This window comes from Anolis sagrei, chromosome 6, assembly GCF_037176765.1.
Source record: "Anolis sagrei isolate rAnoSag1 chromosome 6, rAnoSag1.mat, whole genome shotgun sequence".
In the NCBI taxonomy this organism is placed as follows: domain Eukaryota; kingdom Metazoa; phylum Chordata; class Lepidosauria; order Squamata; family Dactyloidae; genus Anolis; species Anolis sagrei.
In genome coordinates, this window is record NC_090026.1 from 126,557,701 (window position 1) to 126,575,105 (window position 17,405).

At 42.9% G+C, this 17,405-nt stretch overlaps 1 protein-coding gene across 1 annotated transcript in view; it reads right to left on the reverse strand.

Moving 5' to 3' along the window:
• Positions 1 to 809: 809 nt before the first annotated feature.
• Positions 810 to 17,405, reverse strand: part of LOC132779806 (vasoactive intestinal polypeptide receptor 1-like) — a 35,591-nt gene continuing 18,995 nt past the window's right edge. Inside the window, exons 3-13 of the mRNA XM_060783469.2 lie at positions 16,703 to 16,810; positions 13,919 to 14,028; positions 13,568 to 13,665; positions 10,273 to 10,405; positions 9,350 to 9,503; positions 8,025 to 8,085; positions 6,101 to 6,173; positions 5,414 to 5,505; positions 3,279 to 3,408; positions 2,434 to 2,475; positions 810 to 1,556 (exon numbers count right to left, since the gene is read on the reverse strand). Of these exons, the coding sequence (XP_060639452.2) occupies positions 1,374 to 1,556; positions 2,434 to 2,475; positions 3,279 to 3,408; positions 5,414 to 5,505; positions 6,101 to 6,173; positions 8,025 to 8,085; positions 9,350 to 9,503; positions 10,273 to 10,405; positions 13,568 to 13,665; positions 13,919 to 14,028; positions 16,703 to 16,810 (1,184 nt within the window). The 3' untranslated portion in view covers positions 810 to 1,373. The remainder of the gene's footprint in view (positions 1,557 to 2,433; positions 2,476 to 3,278; positions 3,409 to 5,413; positions 5,506 to 6,100; positions 6,174 to 8,024; positions 8,086 to 9,349; positions 9,504 to 10,272; positions 10,406 to 13,567; positions 13,666 to 13,918; positions 14,029 to 16,702; positions 16,811 to 17,405) is intronic.

Sequence of the window (17,405 nt, forward strand, 5' to 3'; positions counted from 1 at the left end):
AACCACACTGTGTTTTGGAGGATATCTTAGTCAGTCATTTATTATATTTATATGCCACCGGCCCATCTTTGCTCCAAAAACTTAAGAGTGGTGTACAAGCATCCTGATTTGCTTCTTTGTTGTTGTGTGCCTTCAAGGCATTTCCAGCTTATTCAGGTAAAGGATTTCCCCTGACATTAAGCCCAGTCATGTCCGACTCTTGGGTGTGGTGCTCATCTCCAATTCTAAGCCGAAGAGCCAGCATTGTCCATAGAGACCTCCAAAGTCATGTGGCTGGCATGACTGCATGGAGCGCCGATATCTTCCCACGGAAGCGGTACCTATTGATCTTCTCACATTTGCATGTTTTCTAACTGCTAGGTTGTCAGAAGCTGGGGCTGACAGCGAAGCTCACGCTGCTCCCTGGATTCGAACCTGCAACCTTTTGGTCAACAAGCTCAGTGCTTTAACCCACTGCACTACCGGGGGTTCAATTCCAGCTTATGTATCATGGTGTTTTCTGGGGTTGAGAGTATGCAGTTTGCTCAAAATCACTCTGTGGGTTTTCAGGACTAAGTGGAATTTGAACCCTGGTCTCCAGTGTCATAGTCCAGTGCTCAAGCCCCTACACCATGCCCTGAACTCTGTTAGAAGTATCCAATAAGGATTACCGAACTACTTTTGGCAAAATGCCTTAAACAGGAGGTATATTGGGGATGGACTACTGCACCCTTTAGATCAGACATGGGTGAACTTGGGCCCTCCAGGTGTTTTGGACTTCAACGACCACAATTCCTAACAGCTGGTAGGTTGTTAGGAATTATGGGAGTTAAAATCCAAAACACCTGGAGGGCCCAAGTTTGCCCATGCCTGCTTTAGATGCTATTTGAGTGGAGTTCCCATCACACCAAGCTAACATACCCAATGGTGAGGAATCCTAGATTCCAACATCTCCATGCTCACAGACGCTCACCCTGGCTGAAAATGGTGGTGAGAAATAACATCTTACTCAATATAGATTCATAATTACTGTACCTAACAAAAATGATAGCTCCTCCTCACAAATTCTCTTCTTCTTTATCATCCTTTCCCATGGCACCCCAACCCTGCAAAACTGACATGAAATTCTAGCTTTGGTGGGTTGCCAGCAAAGTTGTGGTTCTCCTCCGAGGAACCATTCTTTCATCAAGCCAGCCTAGCCAGCAGTGTACTTATATAAAGTCACCCAAACCAACAACAAACCAGTTTTGGGATCACTCTATACAGCCTAAAGACTTCAGATTCCCATCCTTGGGCTGAGGCCAAAGTCTCCTATTGTACAACTACTGCCCACGGCTGGAATGCTAGGACTGGATATTTTCCAGTGATTCTGAGGACCAGACAGTGTTTGAGTTTCAGACAGAAGCAAGATCATTGGGGCAGACACTCCTTTTGGGACTGATTCTGTCCAACAGAGATAACTGTGTGACATAATTCGTCGGACTGTAATCTCTGGAGAGGCTTCGGTGCTTCCGAGTGAAGCTGAGGTAATGCTGATAGTGCCACTTCCGGAGACGTTTCTTGAACTCGGCTTGAACCTGTGATGGAGAAAGTGTTGGCAGGAACAGAGGAGCAAACCTAAATTAGAGCTATAAAACAGAACTGAACTTTGCACACTAATCTATGTTACTGCATAGATGCCCACCTGGAATTATTCTAAAAGTTGTGCTCTCTTGGAAATCCCCAATAAATACTGACCTTTAGAAAAATATGGAATTATGTATGTCCAAAGCTCAAAGCCACTGAATCTGGGTGGAAGGGATTAAACGAAATGGACCTCCAACTTTTTCCATTTTTTGCTGTCTGAGACTCTGTTTACTAGGAGACACTCCCTACAGCAGTGGTTCTCAACCTGGGGTCCCCAGATGTTTTTGGCCTACAATTCCCAGAAATCCTAACAGCTGGTAAACTGGCTGGGATTTCTGGGAGTTGTAGGCCAAAAACATCTGGGGACCCAAGGTTGAGAAGCACTGCCCTACAGGTTACTTGGGAGACATTATTTTTAATCTAATATGGACCAAATAATTGGCCTTAGGAGGCACATGGACTTCAAAGCCACACTTTTCTCATCCATGACTTAGAGTAGTGGTTCTCAACCTGTGGATCTCCAGATGTTTTGGCCTTCAACTCCCAGAAATTCTAACAGCTGGCAAACTGGCTGGGATTTCTGTGAGTTGTAGGCTAAAACACCTGGGGACCCAGAGGTTGAGAACCACTAGATTAGAGGATCCAGATTATTAGGTTTTGTGACCAAAAAAGAGCAAGGGATGAACGTGCCATTTGTGGTCTACAGAAGCACATCAAAACTCCCTCCCTCCCTACAAAGGTCCTTGAAGGTCTCTTCTTGGGAAACGGGGTACCACGCTGTCATTTGCAAATAAGGTTTTCCAAAAACATTTCCTTGTTTCCACTTACCTCTCCATTTAAGAAACAGTACAGGAGGGCCACCAAGAAACCCTTGAAAAGGAGACAAGAATAAGAACAGATGTTTCTTTAGGATTTGGACTAATAACCATGATTGCATGAAAGGTTTAAAGTGTTATGGACATGGCAGATGAACCAACAGAAATTTGAGAAAGAGGATATAAGTGTGAAAGCTATAAACCCTAACAAGCAGGCTTAAGCAGAGATTACTTTGGCCATTGATGAGGAAGACTCATGTCAGTTGTCCAGTTCTGCACCAACCTCTTCTGGGGTTTTTTAATATGAAAAACCATACTGGACTATGTTACTTTCCCATTCTCCTAAATCATGCTGTGTTGGACAAGAGCACTTAATTAATTATCTTAACATACTAAATAAGAGAGATAACAATATGGTCATCTCTACCCTTATCAGACAATGATGCTGGGGAATATGGAAGGAAAAGGGAAGAGGGGCCGACCCAGGGCAAGATGGATGGATGGTATCCTTGAAGTGACTGGCTGGACTCTGAAGGGGCTGGGGGAGGTGACGGCCGACAGGGAGCTCTGGCGTGGGTTGGTCCATGGGGTCATGAAGAGTTGGAAGCAACTGAACGAATGAACAACAACAACCTTTATGAGCCAAGATTTGCCCTGGAAGACATCTGTTGCAAACCCTCTCTTTGGGCCAATACATATTCTCAAATGCCAGGGTCATATAAAAGCACAAACATTTTTGAAAGAAGGATGCTAAGGGATAAATATAAATGGAGAATTTACACAGTTCATCTAAATCTCCCCATTACAATGGTCTTCCAGAGATGTCTATTACACCATCTCCTTTTCCTCAGCCCTTACCTGGAATGATCCTACTCCCAGTTCAAGGTACAGTCGAGCAACCATCCCAATGCTCTCTGGGAAGAAGGCAAAGACAACGTAGTGTGCTCCAAAAAGAGGAATGAGGAGCAAAGTGGATTTGGCCAGCCTCCTGAAAGAGAGAACATTGAAAGAACCAAGGCTTAGAAATGGCTATGGAGAACCTCCTGACTGTACAACCAGTAAGGTACCATTAAGGATGAAAAGATGAAGTTAGCTTCATATATAAGTTGGAGGCAAATTTTGGTTTGATAGATCGATATGCTTCATGCTAATTCAAGGGTTTTTCTGCAGAATGGGGAAATGCCAGTGCCCTCTCCTGGCCACCACTATTTTCCTGGCCAGGCATGCAAAAAGGATAGAACTGGTGCCATGACAGATAAAAAGATAATACCAGAATAAGAAGACAATAGCACAGAATATAGGTATTTCTGACAAATATAGAATATGTGCTCAGTTTATGTCAACACTAATTCAGGTATCTGCGGCTAAGAATAATATGAAAAGACAATGACGATTATGAGAACTGAGAGGACTAAGTTAAAGGTATTGGAGGAACATTAGTACTGATTTACTTTATATGATGTGTTTATATTGATAGTGTACAAATATTTGCTGTTTACTCATAGATGTGTCTACTGTGTAAAAAGACCTGATTGCAATGACAGAGATCAGAAGGTCAGTGTTTCTTTTAGGTTCCCCAAGCATTCATATTTTGTTATGCTAGTCAAATATGGGCCCTTTTTTGAGTTATGGTACAGTACCATAAATCAATCTAGTCCTGTCACAAATGTCAATTCCTGCTGTGACGGGGCTGGATGCATTATCCTTCCTTGCATGCTTGTGATGCATTTATGATTATGGCGATGGTGCCTCAATCACTTCCTGATGGACAGAGCTCTTCAAGACTGGAATCCACCTGGGAGTATGGAGGAATCTTCTCATGAGGTTTTGCAACAGAGGCTGGATAGCCATCTGCTAGGAGGGCTTAGGTTGTGTCTTCTTGCATGGCACGAGGACTGGATGGCCCTAGGGGTCTCTTCAAAGTCTTTAATTCTGCGATTGCTTACATGCAGATACAGTTGGTCCTCCATATTTTTGGATGTTGTATCTACGAATGTCACCATCCATGCCTTGGAAAATCCCCTACCCCACAAAAAAATTAAAAAGGAAACTAGGACTTTGTCATTTTAATGTATTAGAATCAAAGAGTTGGAAGAGACCTCATGGGCCATCCAGTCCAACCCCGTGCCAAGAAGCAGGAATATTGTCGAAGGCTTTCATGGCCGGAATCACTGGGTTGTTGTAGGTTTTTTCGGGCTATATGGCCATGGTCTAGAAGCATTCTCTCCTGATGTTTCACCTGCATCTATGGCAAGCACCCTCAGAGGTAGTGAGGTCTGTTGGAACTAGGAAAAAGGCTTTATATATCTGTGGAATGACCAGGACTCTTGTCTGTTGGAGCTAGGAGTGAATGTTTCAACTAACCACCTTGATTAGCATATAATGGCCTTACAGTGCCTGGAGCAATCTTTTGTTGAGAGGTGATTAGATGTCCTTGTTTCCTCTCTGTTGTTGTGCTGTTGTAATTTTAGAGGTTTTTTTTAATACTGGTAGCCAGATTTTGTTCATCTTCATGGTTTCCTCCTTTCTGTTGAAATTGTCCACATGCTTGTGTATTTCAATGGCTTCTCTTTGTCATTTTATATAATGGTCACCATTATATTAGTCCATGGTATATAATGGGGCATGAGGGGTCTTGGAACCAAAGCCCAGCAGATACCGAGGGGTCTCAGTTACATGATTGTTAGCCTAGTTTATTGCTTAAGAGGGCAATAGCCATTGTTTTGCTCTATAGGAGGAAATAATATATTTGCACAAAGCAAACTTTGTGTGTGTGTGTGTGCAAAGTCCTAATGTGTTAGACATTTCTAATTTTTTTTAGAAAGGTAAACAAAGAAATCCCTGATGTGGATCACTTTTATTTTGACTCGACAACCTCCTTACTCACTGAGGACAAGAACATTTCTAAGTATCTATAAAGATTTAGCAGAAGCCCATTTGCATGACAACAGCTGCGTGATTGGTTAGAGAGAATGAAAGGTTTGATCACTTACACAAAATGCTTTGTATGCCGTCCTCCAGTCTCGGCAGATTGTAATTTCTGCACCAAAATGCGGATGACGTTGAGAAAGATTGCAAAGTTGATCTAGAGAGACCAGAAGGGGATTAATTCCCACCAAAGTTTGCAAAATTCATTTTTCTTTTGTATGAATCCCTCTTTCCTACTTGATTATGATAATTTCTCCTAGTTGATAAAACAACACAAAGTGGATTCAGTTATCTGTCTGATTCCCAACTTGCTTTTTGTTTGGTACACAAACCGGGATTGTTGTGGATAGAGCCAATTTTTTCAGAACGTACAAACAGAGGCCAGCATAGTTTTGCACTTCGGGACTATGGTTTTTGAAACAACTTTTGTTTGCATTTGTGTGTGTGTGTGTGTGTGTAGAATCTGATTGCAAGTTATAGCATCTATACTAGTTGGGGGATTCTGGGAGTTGTAGTCCAAACAATTTTCTCAACCTCTGCTTTGATGTATCTGAAAGGTCTGGCTAATAAAGGAGATCTCCACTGTTTGCATTTCAATAGCAGCAGAGCATGCTTATTTGTTTACGTGGAAGGTAGGCAAAAAAGCAGGCTGAATGTTCAAAAGGCTCATGGCACATGGAGTTCCCCAGCAATTGCAGACAATTGCTGGCCTTTCTGTTCTTCAAAGCAACAGGATGAAAAGGAAAACTCACTAGAACTGTTAATAGGATGGGTCCCTTGATGATCCACAGCACGGCCGAGCTTTCTTCCTCATCATCCCAGCATCTGAAGGAGACAAGGAAAGAGAAGCAATTTAATGCACATGAACCTGGAAGAGGAGAGGGCTGCTCTTCTCCTTGTCTACCAAATTAAGACTTTGATGGAGATTGATCTATGAAGACCTTATCATAAGATTTTCTTGACAAAGAGCGTTTCCTCCCTCTGAAGCTGAGAGCGTGTGACTTGTCCAAGATTAGCAGTGGGGGTTTCATTATTGTAGTGGATTCAAAAGCTGATCTCCAGGGCATTCAGGTGCATCTAGACTTTAGAATTAATTCAGTTCAACTGCCATAGCTGAATGCTATAGAATCCTAGGATTTATAGTTTGCTTGGCTACCAGGCTTAGTTGTGTGTGTTTGTGTGTGTGTGTCAGGGGTGACTTGAGAAACTGCAAGTCACTTCTGGTGTGAGAGAATTGGCCATTTGCAAGAACATTGCCCAGGGGATGCCTGGATCATAGAATCATAGATTAATAGAGTTGGAAGAGACCTCATGGGCCATCCAGTCCAACCCCATTCTGCCAAGAAACAGGAAAAACGCATTCAAAGCACCCCTGACAGATGGCCATCCAGCCTCTGTTTAAAAGCTTCCAAAGAGGGAGCCTCCACCACACTCTGGGGCAGAGAGTTCCACTGCTGAACAGCTCTCATAGTCAGGAAGTTCTTCCTCATGTTTAGATGGAATCTCCTTTCTTGTAGTTTGAAGCCATTGTTCTGTCGCAGCTATCAAACTGGGGTTCCAAACATTCAACTGCTTCTACGGAAGTTGAGCCCTTAGTCCAAGGAGGAAAAACCCAACAAAAACAAATTGTCTTTTAGCCAAAGAAATATGTATATGAAGGTATTTACAAATAAAGCAGTGTCCTTAGAATATTCAGCTGCTTCCACACGATGGCTTGTAAACACAAAGTCCTTATCTCCAGATAAGACGCCACAGTTATGCTCTTCAGACGCTGTAACGATAATACACCTCCGGCAGATCCAGCCTTGGGCTCCAAACTCTCTCTCCAATCTTCAACCTTTCTCCAACCTATTTCCAGCCTCAAGTAACACAATGTACTTAGTCTCTATTAGTAGTACTTCAACTCCCACAGGTGGCTTGATTGTTGCTGACCATACAACGACTGGATGTGATTCTTACAATCACTTACTCATTTTTCACTTGAGAAATTACCTAAACGATATAAAACTCTGACATGTTCCGCGCCCTAGTCTCCAGGGCAGCAGAAAATAAGCTTGCTCCCTCCTCCTCCCTATGACTTCCTCTCACATATTTATACATGGCTATCACGTCTCCTCTCAGCCTTCTCTTCTTCAGGCTAAACACACCCAGCTCCTTAAGCCACTCCTCATAGGGCGTGTTCTCCAGACCCTTGATCATTTGAGTCGCCCTCCTCTGGACACATTCCAATTTGTCAATATCTCTCTTCAATTGTGGTGCCCAGAATTGGACACAATATTCCAGGTGTGGTCTTACCGAGGCAGAACAGAGGGGTAGCATTACTTCCCTGGATATTTTACCATCCTGTGGGAGGCTTCTCTCATGCCCCTGCATGAGAAGTTGGAGCTGACAAATGGGAACTCACCCATTTCCCCCAAATTTCAACCACTGACCTTTTGGTCAGCAATCCTGTTAGTACAAGGGTTTAACCCATTGTACCACCAGGGCTTCCTTAAAGACTTAGTAAAATTACAGTTCTTATGATCCCACAGCACTGAGCCATGACAATTAAAGTGGTGTCAAACTGCATTCATTCCACAGTGTAGATGTACCCGATGACTGGCAGTAGGTTTCCAGGTTTCATGCATGTGTTTATTCAGGCACTGATGTGTGAAACTACATCATTTAAAAAATCACCCAGTATTCTGTCTGTAAATCCTGGCCATGATCCATGCCAACGTTGTAACTCCTGGTGCACCTGGAAGCAAAGGATAAAAAAGTGGAATCAATGGCAGAATTGATTTTGTGCAATCAATGGCAGAATTGTACAAGAATGTTTTTTCTTTTGTTATAATTACAGCCATTATTAGGATTGAAGTCCCATTTATTTGGTTGCATTCACACACTTTGTTTTACTGGGGACATGCATCTTTCTTTCTTACATTGCTACATGCAAGAACATAGGATGTCAAAGGCTTTCTGCCACTGGTTGAAATGGCAAGAGTTTGTCATTTTTGCAAATCTCAGTGTCATTTGTGTCATATGTACAACCCTATTGTTTTGTGCAAACATATTCAACACTTGATGAACCAACCTGGACACAGCATATTATATGAGAACACAGAAATGCTGGACCACTCTCACAACCACCATGTCAGACTACATAGAGAAGCCACTGAAATCCACAAGCATGTGCACAATTTCAACAGAAAGGAAGAAACCATGAAAATGAACAAAATCTGGCTACCAGTATTAAAAAACTCAAAAATTACAACAGCACAACAGCAGAGAGGAAACAATCAGGCGCATCAAATCATCTCTCAATCAAAAGATTCCCCCAGGCACTTCCAAGCCATTAAATGCTAATCAAGGTGGTCAGGTGAAACATTCACATCTAGCTCCAGCAGACAAGAGTCCTTTGTCTCACCCTGGTCATTCCACAGATATATAAACCCATTTTCCCTCTTCCAACAGACCTCACTACCTCTAAGGGTGCTTGCCATAGATGCAGGCGAAACGTCAGGAGAAAATGCCTCTAGACCATGGCCATATAGCCCAAAAAAACCTACAACAACTCAACACTTATACGTTATTTGTTAGGACATGAGGACAGAGTGCTGTATAACAGGTCAGTTAATTGTTCATGTTGTGTGCCTTTAAGTCATTTCCTTATTATGATAGACCTAAGGAGAACCAATCATGGAATGGAAGTTCCAAAAGTATGGGTTGCTGTGAGTTTTCTGAGCTGTATGGCCATGTTCCAGAAGCATTCTCTCCTGACATTTCACCCATTTACATGGCAGGCATCCCCAGAGGTTGTAAGATCCTTCTCACAACCTCTGAGGATGCCTGTCATAGATATGGGTGAAACATCAGGAGAGAATGCTTCTGGAACATGGCCATACAGCCTGGAAAACTCGCAGCAACCCAGTGATTCTGGCCATGAAAGCCTTCCAAAAGTATGTTTTCCAAGAAATGTAAGTCAAATAGATTAGGAGATTATCACAAAGCAGTCTACTAACCCCATCCGATCAGGATGAACCTCCAGGCGTACTGTTTGTCAGGGACAAAGGTCAGCAACAGCAGTGTCTGCAGATACATGCCTTCAACCAGCAGCCAGAAGAAGTTGGCCAAAATGCTGAACTGGAAGAACGTCAGAGCCACCTTGCATGTCACCTGAAAGGGAATCAGGAAATGCAGGTTCAAACATGGTGATTCTTTGGAAATGATTGTGTTTTATGGAAAGTGTTTATTTTCCTTCCAGTAAGACTATGGGAAGAATCATAGAATCAAAGAGTTGGAAGAGACCTCATGGGCCATCCAGTCCAACCCCCTGCCAAGAAGCAAGAATATTGCATTCAAATCACCCCTGACAGATGGCCATTCAGCCTCTGTTTAAAAGCTTCCAAAGAAGGAGCCTCCACCACACTCCGGGGCAGAGAGTTCCACTGCTGAACGGCTCTCACAGTCAGGAAGTTCTTCCTAATGTTCAGATGGAATCTCCTCTCTTGTAGTTTCAAGCCATTGTTCCGGAAGAAGGTCCACCAGGTGAAATATATCAGCTGAAGCTGCGATTTTACAAGGTTTGTAGGCCACTGTGCCAAAGAATGCTGGTGCCTCACCAAACTGCAAATCCCAGGATTCCATAGCACTGAGCCATGGGAGTTTGAGTAGTATCAAAGTGCATCAGTTTTTCAGAGTAGAAACATTCAGACTTACTGGGGTGGGGAAAGCTTCAGTTGATATATTTCACCTGGTGGACCTTTCACCTGGTGGAGAAATGGCAGCAAAAGTGGTGTCGAGCTGCATTAATTTGACAATGTAGATGCATCCTATGCAAGGAACAGCTCTATCAATCAGTTCTTATCATCCTGGTGTGAAAAGACATGGAGATATTTCTCCTAATCCTTTATTCCAGAGGCAAAAGAGCATGGTGCCTACTTACTGTGGACATCTGGCAGTGGTCCATGCTGTCATCAGAGAACAAAATGGCATCTTTTGTAAAAACCGCAGCCGCCCTCAAGATGAAGGAGAGAAACAAATGCATGTGGATATAATTCCGTGTGCAGTGAAATTTTCTAGAAAAGAGCAAAAGAGTGAAATGTCATTTTATGGATGGAGGGGACTTCATTAGATAGGATCCAACAGCTCTGACTGCCAGGAAGTTCTTCTTAGTATTTAGGTGGAATCTCTTTTCCTGCAATTTGCTTTGTGTCCTAGTCTGTGGAGAAGAGGTTTTTCCTCTCCTAAATATTACATTATTTCAAATGTTTATGCATGGCTATCATGTCCCTTCTCAGCCTTCTCCTCTCCAAGCTAAACATAACCAGTTTATAATCTGCTTCGCATAGGGATTCAGGGCATCCAGATCTTTTACCACTTTAATTGCTGTCCTGTGGACCCCTTCCAGCTTTGTCCATCTTCTTCAATGTTGGTGTCCAGAACTGGACACAGATTATTATTCCAGGTGACGAGAGTGGGGCTATTACTCCCTTCAATCTAGGCACCAGACTCCTATTGATACAGCTTAGAATCAGATTGTTTTTACTCTTCTTCCTTTGGCACCACTGGGAGATATGGGTTAATGTATTGTCAGAGGCTTTCATGGCTGGAATCACTAGTTTGTTGTAGGTTTTTCTGGGTGCATGGCCATGTTCTAGAAGCATAATCTCCTGTCGTTTTGCCTGCATCTATGGCAGGCATCCTCAGAGGTTGTGAGGTCAGTTGAAGACTAGGAAAATGGGGTTTATCTATCTGTGGAATGTCCAGAGTGGGAGAAAGAACTTTTGTCAGCAGCAAAAAAGATATGTGAATGACACCTTCACCATATAGAACCATGGAGAAAAAGAACTGAACAGGTTCCTGGACCACTTTAACAGCATTCACGCAAACATCCAATTCACCATGGAAAAAAATGAAAGAAAACTGCCATTTCTAAATGTCCTAGTCATCCACAAACCAGATCAACAATTGGGTCACACAGTTTACAGAAAACCTACACACACTGATAGATACCTACATAAAAACTCCAACCATCACAATTAAAGCCCTGGAAAAAAAGAATCTGTGAACCCCACCTCCTCCAAGATGAGCTGAACTACCTAAACTGGGCTTGACAGGCCAGTGGAGACTCCACCTCAGACATCAGAAGAGCTGAAAGACCGAGAACAAGCCACAAGAGAAAAGACAAAGATCCAGCGTAGAGGGAAGCTGATGAAGAAACACAAGCTACAAACTGTCTACAGACCCACTAAGAAAATCCAACAAATGCTACATGGGGTATTTTTTAAGTAAGGTCCGTTGGAACATAGGTACACAATGAAAGGTTATTTCAAAAAAGTAAATTTATTTTCAGAAAGTACCTACTTCACTCTATTTTTCCACATAGTTGCCAAGTTTGTTCAAACACTTATCATACCTCTGAACCAATTTTAAAATACCCTCTTCATAAAAACTTGCTGCCTGCTCCAATAACCAGTCAGTAATCAAAGAAGGGCGACCAGAGTGGTCCTCATCATGGACGTTGTCATGGCCATCTTTGAATTGTCGTACCCACTTACACACTTTGCTTTCACTCATAACAGTATCACCGTACACTTCACAAATCTGTTGATGAATTTCTGCAGCAGGCAGGTTCCTTGCTGACAAAAACCGTATCACTGAGCGAACCTCACATGCGGAGGGTGAGTTGATAGTCTTAAACATTTTAAAGCACAGAACAGAACCGTACAGGTTAGCTACACAGCGGAAACTGAGCAAAGTTGTTCCCGAGGCATGCCGGTACACGACGCATGCGCTCGTTGCGGTATGTGCGCAAACTACTAGTGTCTACAACAAAACGGACCTTACTTAAAAAATACCCCTCATACATTCAGCAAAGACAAGAGGGATCCTCTTAGCTCTGCAGGAGTCTACCAGATACCACGCAGCTGTAGACAAGTCTACATAGGGACCACCAAACACAGCATCCAAACGCGCATCAAGGAATATGAAAGGCACTGCAGACTACTTCAACCAGAGAAGTCAGCCATAGCAGAGCACCTGATGAACCAACCTGGACACAGCATATTATTTGAGAACACAGAAATGCTGGACCACTCTCACAACCACCATGTCAGGCTACACAGAGAAGCCATTGAAATACACAAGCATGTGGACAATTTCAACAGAAAGGAAGAGACCATGAAAATGAACACAATGTGGCTAGCAGTATTAATAAAACTCTAACATTATAACAGTAGATAAAGAACAACATTCAAACACAGGGGAACTCCAGACAAGTAACAATCAGGGACAGCTTTTTATTTATCGTGTTAGGAGCAACCAGACATTTGTATTACATTTTTAACAAAACAAACAAACAGACAAAACACAAAGTTTGCAAGCTTGGTAGTTGATTAAATGTCCTTTGACCAGTATCTGGCCACTTGGAGTGCTTCTGGTGTTGCTGCAAGGAGGTCCTCCCTTGTGCATGTGGCAGGGCTCAGGTTGCATTGCAGCAGGTGGTCAGTGGTTTGCTCCTCTCCACACTCGCATGTCGTGGATTCCACTTTGTGGCCCCATTTCTGAAGGTTGGCTCTGCATCTTGTGGTGCCAGTCTGTTCAGCGCCTTCCAAGTCACCCAGTCTTCTGTGTGCCCAGGGGGGAGTCTCTCATTTGATATCAGCCATTGATTGAGGTTCTGGGTTTGAGCCTGCCACTTTTGGACTCTCGCTTGCTGGGGTGTTCCAGCGAGTGTCTCTGTAGATCTTAGAAAACTATTTCTTGATTTAAGTAGGGACAGCTAATCACCTCTCAACAAAGGATTCCCCAAGGCAGTAACAAGTCACACACCTAAAAACTGTCAGGCCATCAAATGCTAATCAAGGTGGCCAATTGAAACATTCACACCTAGCTCCAACAAACACGAGTTATTTCTCCTACCCTGGACTTCCCACAGATATATAAACACAATTTCCCTAGTTTCCAACAGACCTCACAACCTCTGAGGATGCCTGCCACTGATGCAGGTGAAATATCAGGAGAGAATGCTTCTAGAACATGTCCATACAGCCCAAAAACTTACAACAACCCAGATATTGGTTATACAAACACAGCAACATGAAGGAGATGTGATAGGAACCTGGAATTTTTTAAAAAAAAAGAAATCAGAAAAGCAAAACAATGAAAGGCAAGAACCAATGAGACATTGAAGTGTGGACACACTTTCTCTATCTAGCAAAAATCTTATCAGCACTTGCCGGAAGATGGTGAAGATGAGTAGTGCTGTTATGAGGGATGCCAGAGATGTTGCGTAGCCTGCAGTGTAGATATGCCAGAATGCCAAAAAGTATGATTTCTACAGAGGAAAAGAGAAAATAGGGTAAATATCTCCCAGAAATGTGAACAATAGAATTCTATAGCATTGATCCATGACAGTTAATGTGATGTCAAACAGCATTAAGCATGCACTGTGAATCCAGCCTCAGTCACCCATGTGGCCAATTTGAGGGCATTTTGGATTTCTAGAAAAGGGATGATCAACACGCATATATGTTGCTTGTTTGCCTTGAAACTGGACAAGATTCGATGTAGACATAGCCCTTGCTCACCTCATCTTCAGGTTCCTCTGTCATGCCATCCTTGAACCCACAGGCAACTGAATACGATGGAAATGGTTCTGACCAGTAATTGCCTGGTGTACAATTTCTGTGGATGAACCCTATGGAATAGAACAGTATGAATCCAACTGCATAGGTGAAGGAGAACATCAACATATAGCATATCTCTCTGATAAGGTGACATTACCATCCTTTGAAGATGGAAGTAATCATGGCGATGTTGGTGGAGCCTTTCTGTCATGAAGGTGTTATACTCTATAGCAGTGTTTCTCAACCGGGGGTCGGGACCCCTGGGGGGGGGGTCGTGAGGGGGTGTCAAAGGGGTAATCAGAAAACACAGTCATGGGGTTTGGTGTGGGAAGTTTGGCCCTATTCTATCGTTGGTGGGGTTAGGAATGCTCTTTCATTGTAGGTAAACTATAAATTCCAGCAACTACACCTCTCAAATGTCAAGGTCTGTTTCCCCAAACTTCACCAGTGTTCACATTTGGGTATATTGAGTATCTGTGCCAAGCTTGGTCCAGGTCCATCATTGTTTGAGTCCACAGAGCTCTCTGGATTTAGGTGAACAACAACTCCAAGCCCTTCCAGTATTTTCTGTTGGTAATGGGAGTTCTGTGTGCCAATTCCATCATTGGTTGAGTTCAGAATGCTCTTTGATGGTAGGTGAACTATTAATCCCAGGAACTGCAACTCCCAAATGACAAAAATCAATCCCCCCTCCAACCCCACCAGAATTCAAATTTGGGTTTATTGGGTATTTGTGCCAAATTTGGTCCATTGAATGAAAATACCTCCTGCTTATCGGATATTTGCATGACGATTCATAACAGTAGCAAAAGCAAATTTATGAACTAGCAATGAAAATAATTTTGTGGTTGGGGGTCACCACAACATGAGGAACTGGATTAATGGGTCATGGCATTAGGAAGGTTGAGAAACACTGCTCTATAGCAATGAAGATGGTAAGATGTCAGGAGCTCCAAAGACTTTGGAACTTCAGGGCCATGACCATCAGCACCATCCTTCCTCTCTGCTCTTGTCAGCACAGGGAAAGGGGGACAGATCAGGCCTGTCATCCCCATTGTTGTTGCCAGATGGCCACACCACAGAACTTTGAGTGAACTCCTAGCCATTGTGTGTGTGTTGTGTTGGCATCGGCAGAGATGCCTTATGACCAGAAAGAAAGTGAGTTCACCAACAAAAAGATCACCACGGTTCAAGGTTCAGCAAGGTACAAGGTTCACAAGGGTTCATGATACAGGTCAGGATGCCAGAATCCACCAACCTAGGAGAAAAACCACCAGCATCCACAACCAAGTATGACATATACTTCTCTCCCCAAACAGCAGTTTCTAGCTTAGCTCTTTTTATGCAGCTGATCACAGCTGCATCCTATCTCTCCATGCCTCCTCCCTGATTGCTGTGAGTTCTTAAAGACCGCTTACTCCGACCTTTAGCACCAGAAGGGAGATTAACCCCATATTTTTTGCAGCATCACCACCCTACTAGTCCTGATCCTATGTTGTTGCACCTCAGCAGGACTTCACCTTGCTCAGAGCACTCACCAGGAAACTAGTCATGGTATTAAACAGTTTATTGATAAAACACATATAAGAATGGGCCAGAAGCACCTTAAGCAAATAATAGAGTAAAAATCCAAGTGTGTATATAGAAAGCAAGTCCACAGACAAAAGGTAAATCCCCAAAACAAGAGTTAAAACTTGAACATTAATCCAGAAAACAAGGAACAAAACAAGAGCTTGAATCCATAGGTAAATCCTTAATGCAGGAAGAAAACCTGACTAGGAATCTTGGGCCTTGAGTTTAGACATAACCAGGAATAAGACAGGAGTTTTCCACTCCAGTAGCAACATTGCTTGATCTCAAAATCCTAACAGCTCTCTCTCTCTCTCTAATTTAAGGACTGCAATACGTACATGTAGGCATTCCATTGACCTTGAGAGGCTTGCTTCTGCCTCTCTTTCCCATGGCTTTGCTTGCACCTGAATTCCCTCCCCTGCAAAGCAGCCTGGTATATTTGTCTAAGCCAACTGCTTCTTCGGATGCCCTCATGTTATCCTCCCTTCCCTGCCTGTCAGCTTCCAAAGCAGTTTCATTCCCACACTCAAAAACAACATCTTGCTCTAAAACCCTTCCATTCTCCCAATGGGAGAACCATCTTGCACCACAGAACCATCAGGCCCTTCACCCCCAAACTCCTCCTCATCATCAGCTGGCTGAACTACAACAATATTACCCATCACCAAACTGCCAAGCATTCCACTAACAACTACCATCCACTGCAGGACATGACACTTCCATGATGGGCAAGGGCTCTCCCAGAGCTCTGTTGCCATCCGATAGCAGCAATAGTAACAAGGAAAGTAAGGTGATGGCTTAGCAAAGTCAACCTGGGTTTGGTCCCATGGCGACTTCCCTGCTGCAGGTTGGCAACAGAGTATTTTGCCTCCTCCATGACCAATCTAGACAGTAATACTCCAGGCTGCTTCAGATTAGCAGCAGATTAAGTGACTAATGTAGATAAGTCCTAACTCAAGCACATTGTCATAGAAAGATCATAAGTAGTCCCTCGCCCTCCTCTGCTTATTCTCTATATCTGTCTATCACCAAAACCATCAACTATATCTCATCCATTTAACCTTGATCTTTCTGCTCTAGAACGTCCTTATTACACTGCCTGGGCTGCACAATTTTCCTTGGGCACAGCTCAGATGTAGGACAGAGAAATATATTACAGAAAACACTCCTTGCCATGTATGTTGGTTATTTCTTCAAAAAATCCAGGGCACGACACTGTGACCATCTCTCCAAAAGCAGCTCTGGGCCAGCAACTTAGTCCATCCCAAATTCCTGAGCATCCTAAAGAGAAACAAAATGAGAAAATAAAAGCATAGCCTAAAGGAAATTTCATACACTATTTAAAAAATAATAATTTTGTGCACAAAAGGTTTGTGTGTATTGAACCATCAGAAAGCAAAAGTGTCACAATCATGCCCAGCAATTGGGAGAATTTTGGGACATTTCAGATTTCCAGATAAGGGATGCTCCATCTGTATAGACAATTGACCAATTATACATCTTTTTTGTGCTTATCCTCACCATTGGTGCTGGAGACCTGGTTAGGCCTACCTTCATTTTTAAAGGTGCAGTGTTCCAAAAATCTTACTGTTCAATGCCCTTTCAGTTAACTATACATTGCAACCACAAATGGGAAATAACTATCTCCTGGAGCCCTGACTCTAAGAAGGAAAAAAAATGTTTGTTTATGTGTGAAACACTTTGGGAAACAGTTTGGGTAATTGAATCTGTATGTTTTGTGAAACAAGCAACATAAAAAAAAAAATCTTGAAACAGATAAAGCAACCACAACAGAAAACTTTAGCAACTGAACTCCCAGTGCACATTCTTGACCCCAGCAACCATCACTGATCTAGTTTGTAAAAAAAAAGGGTAG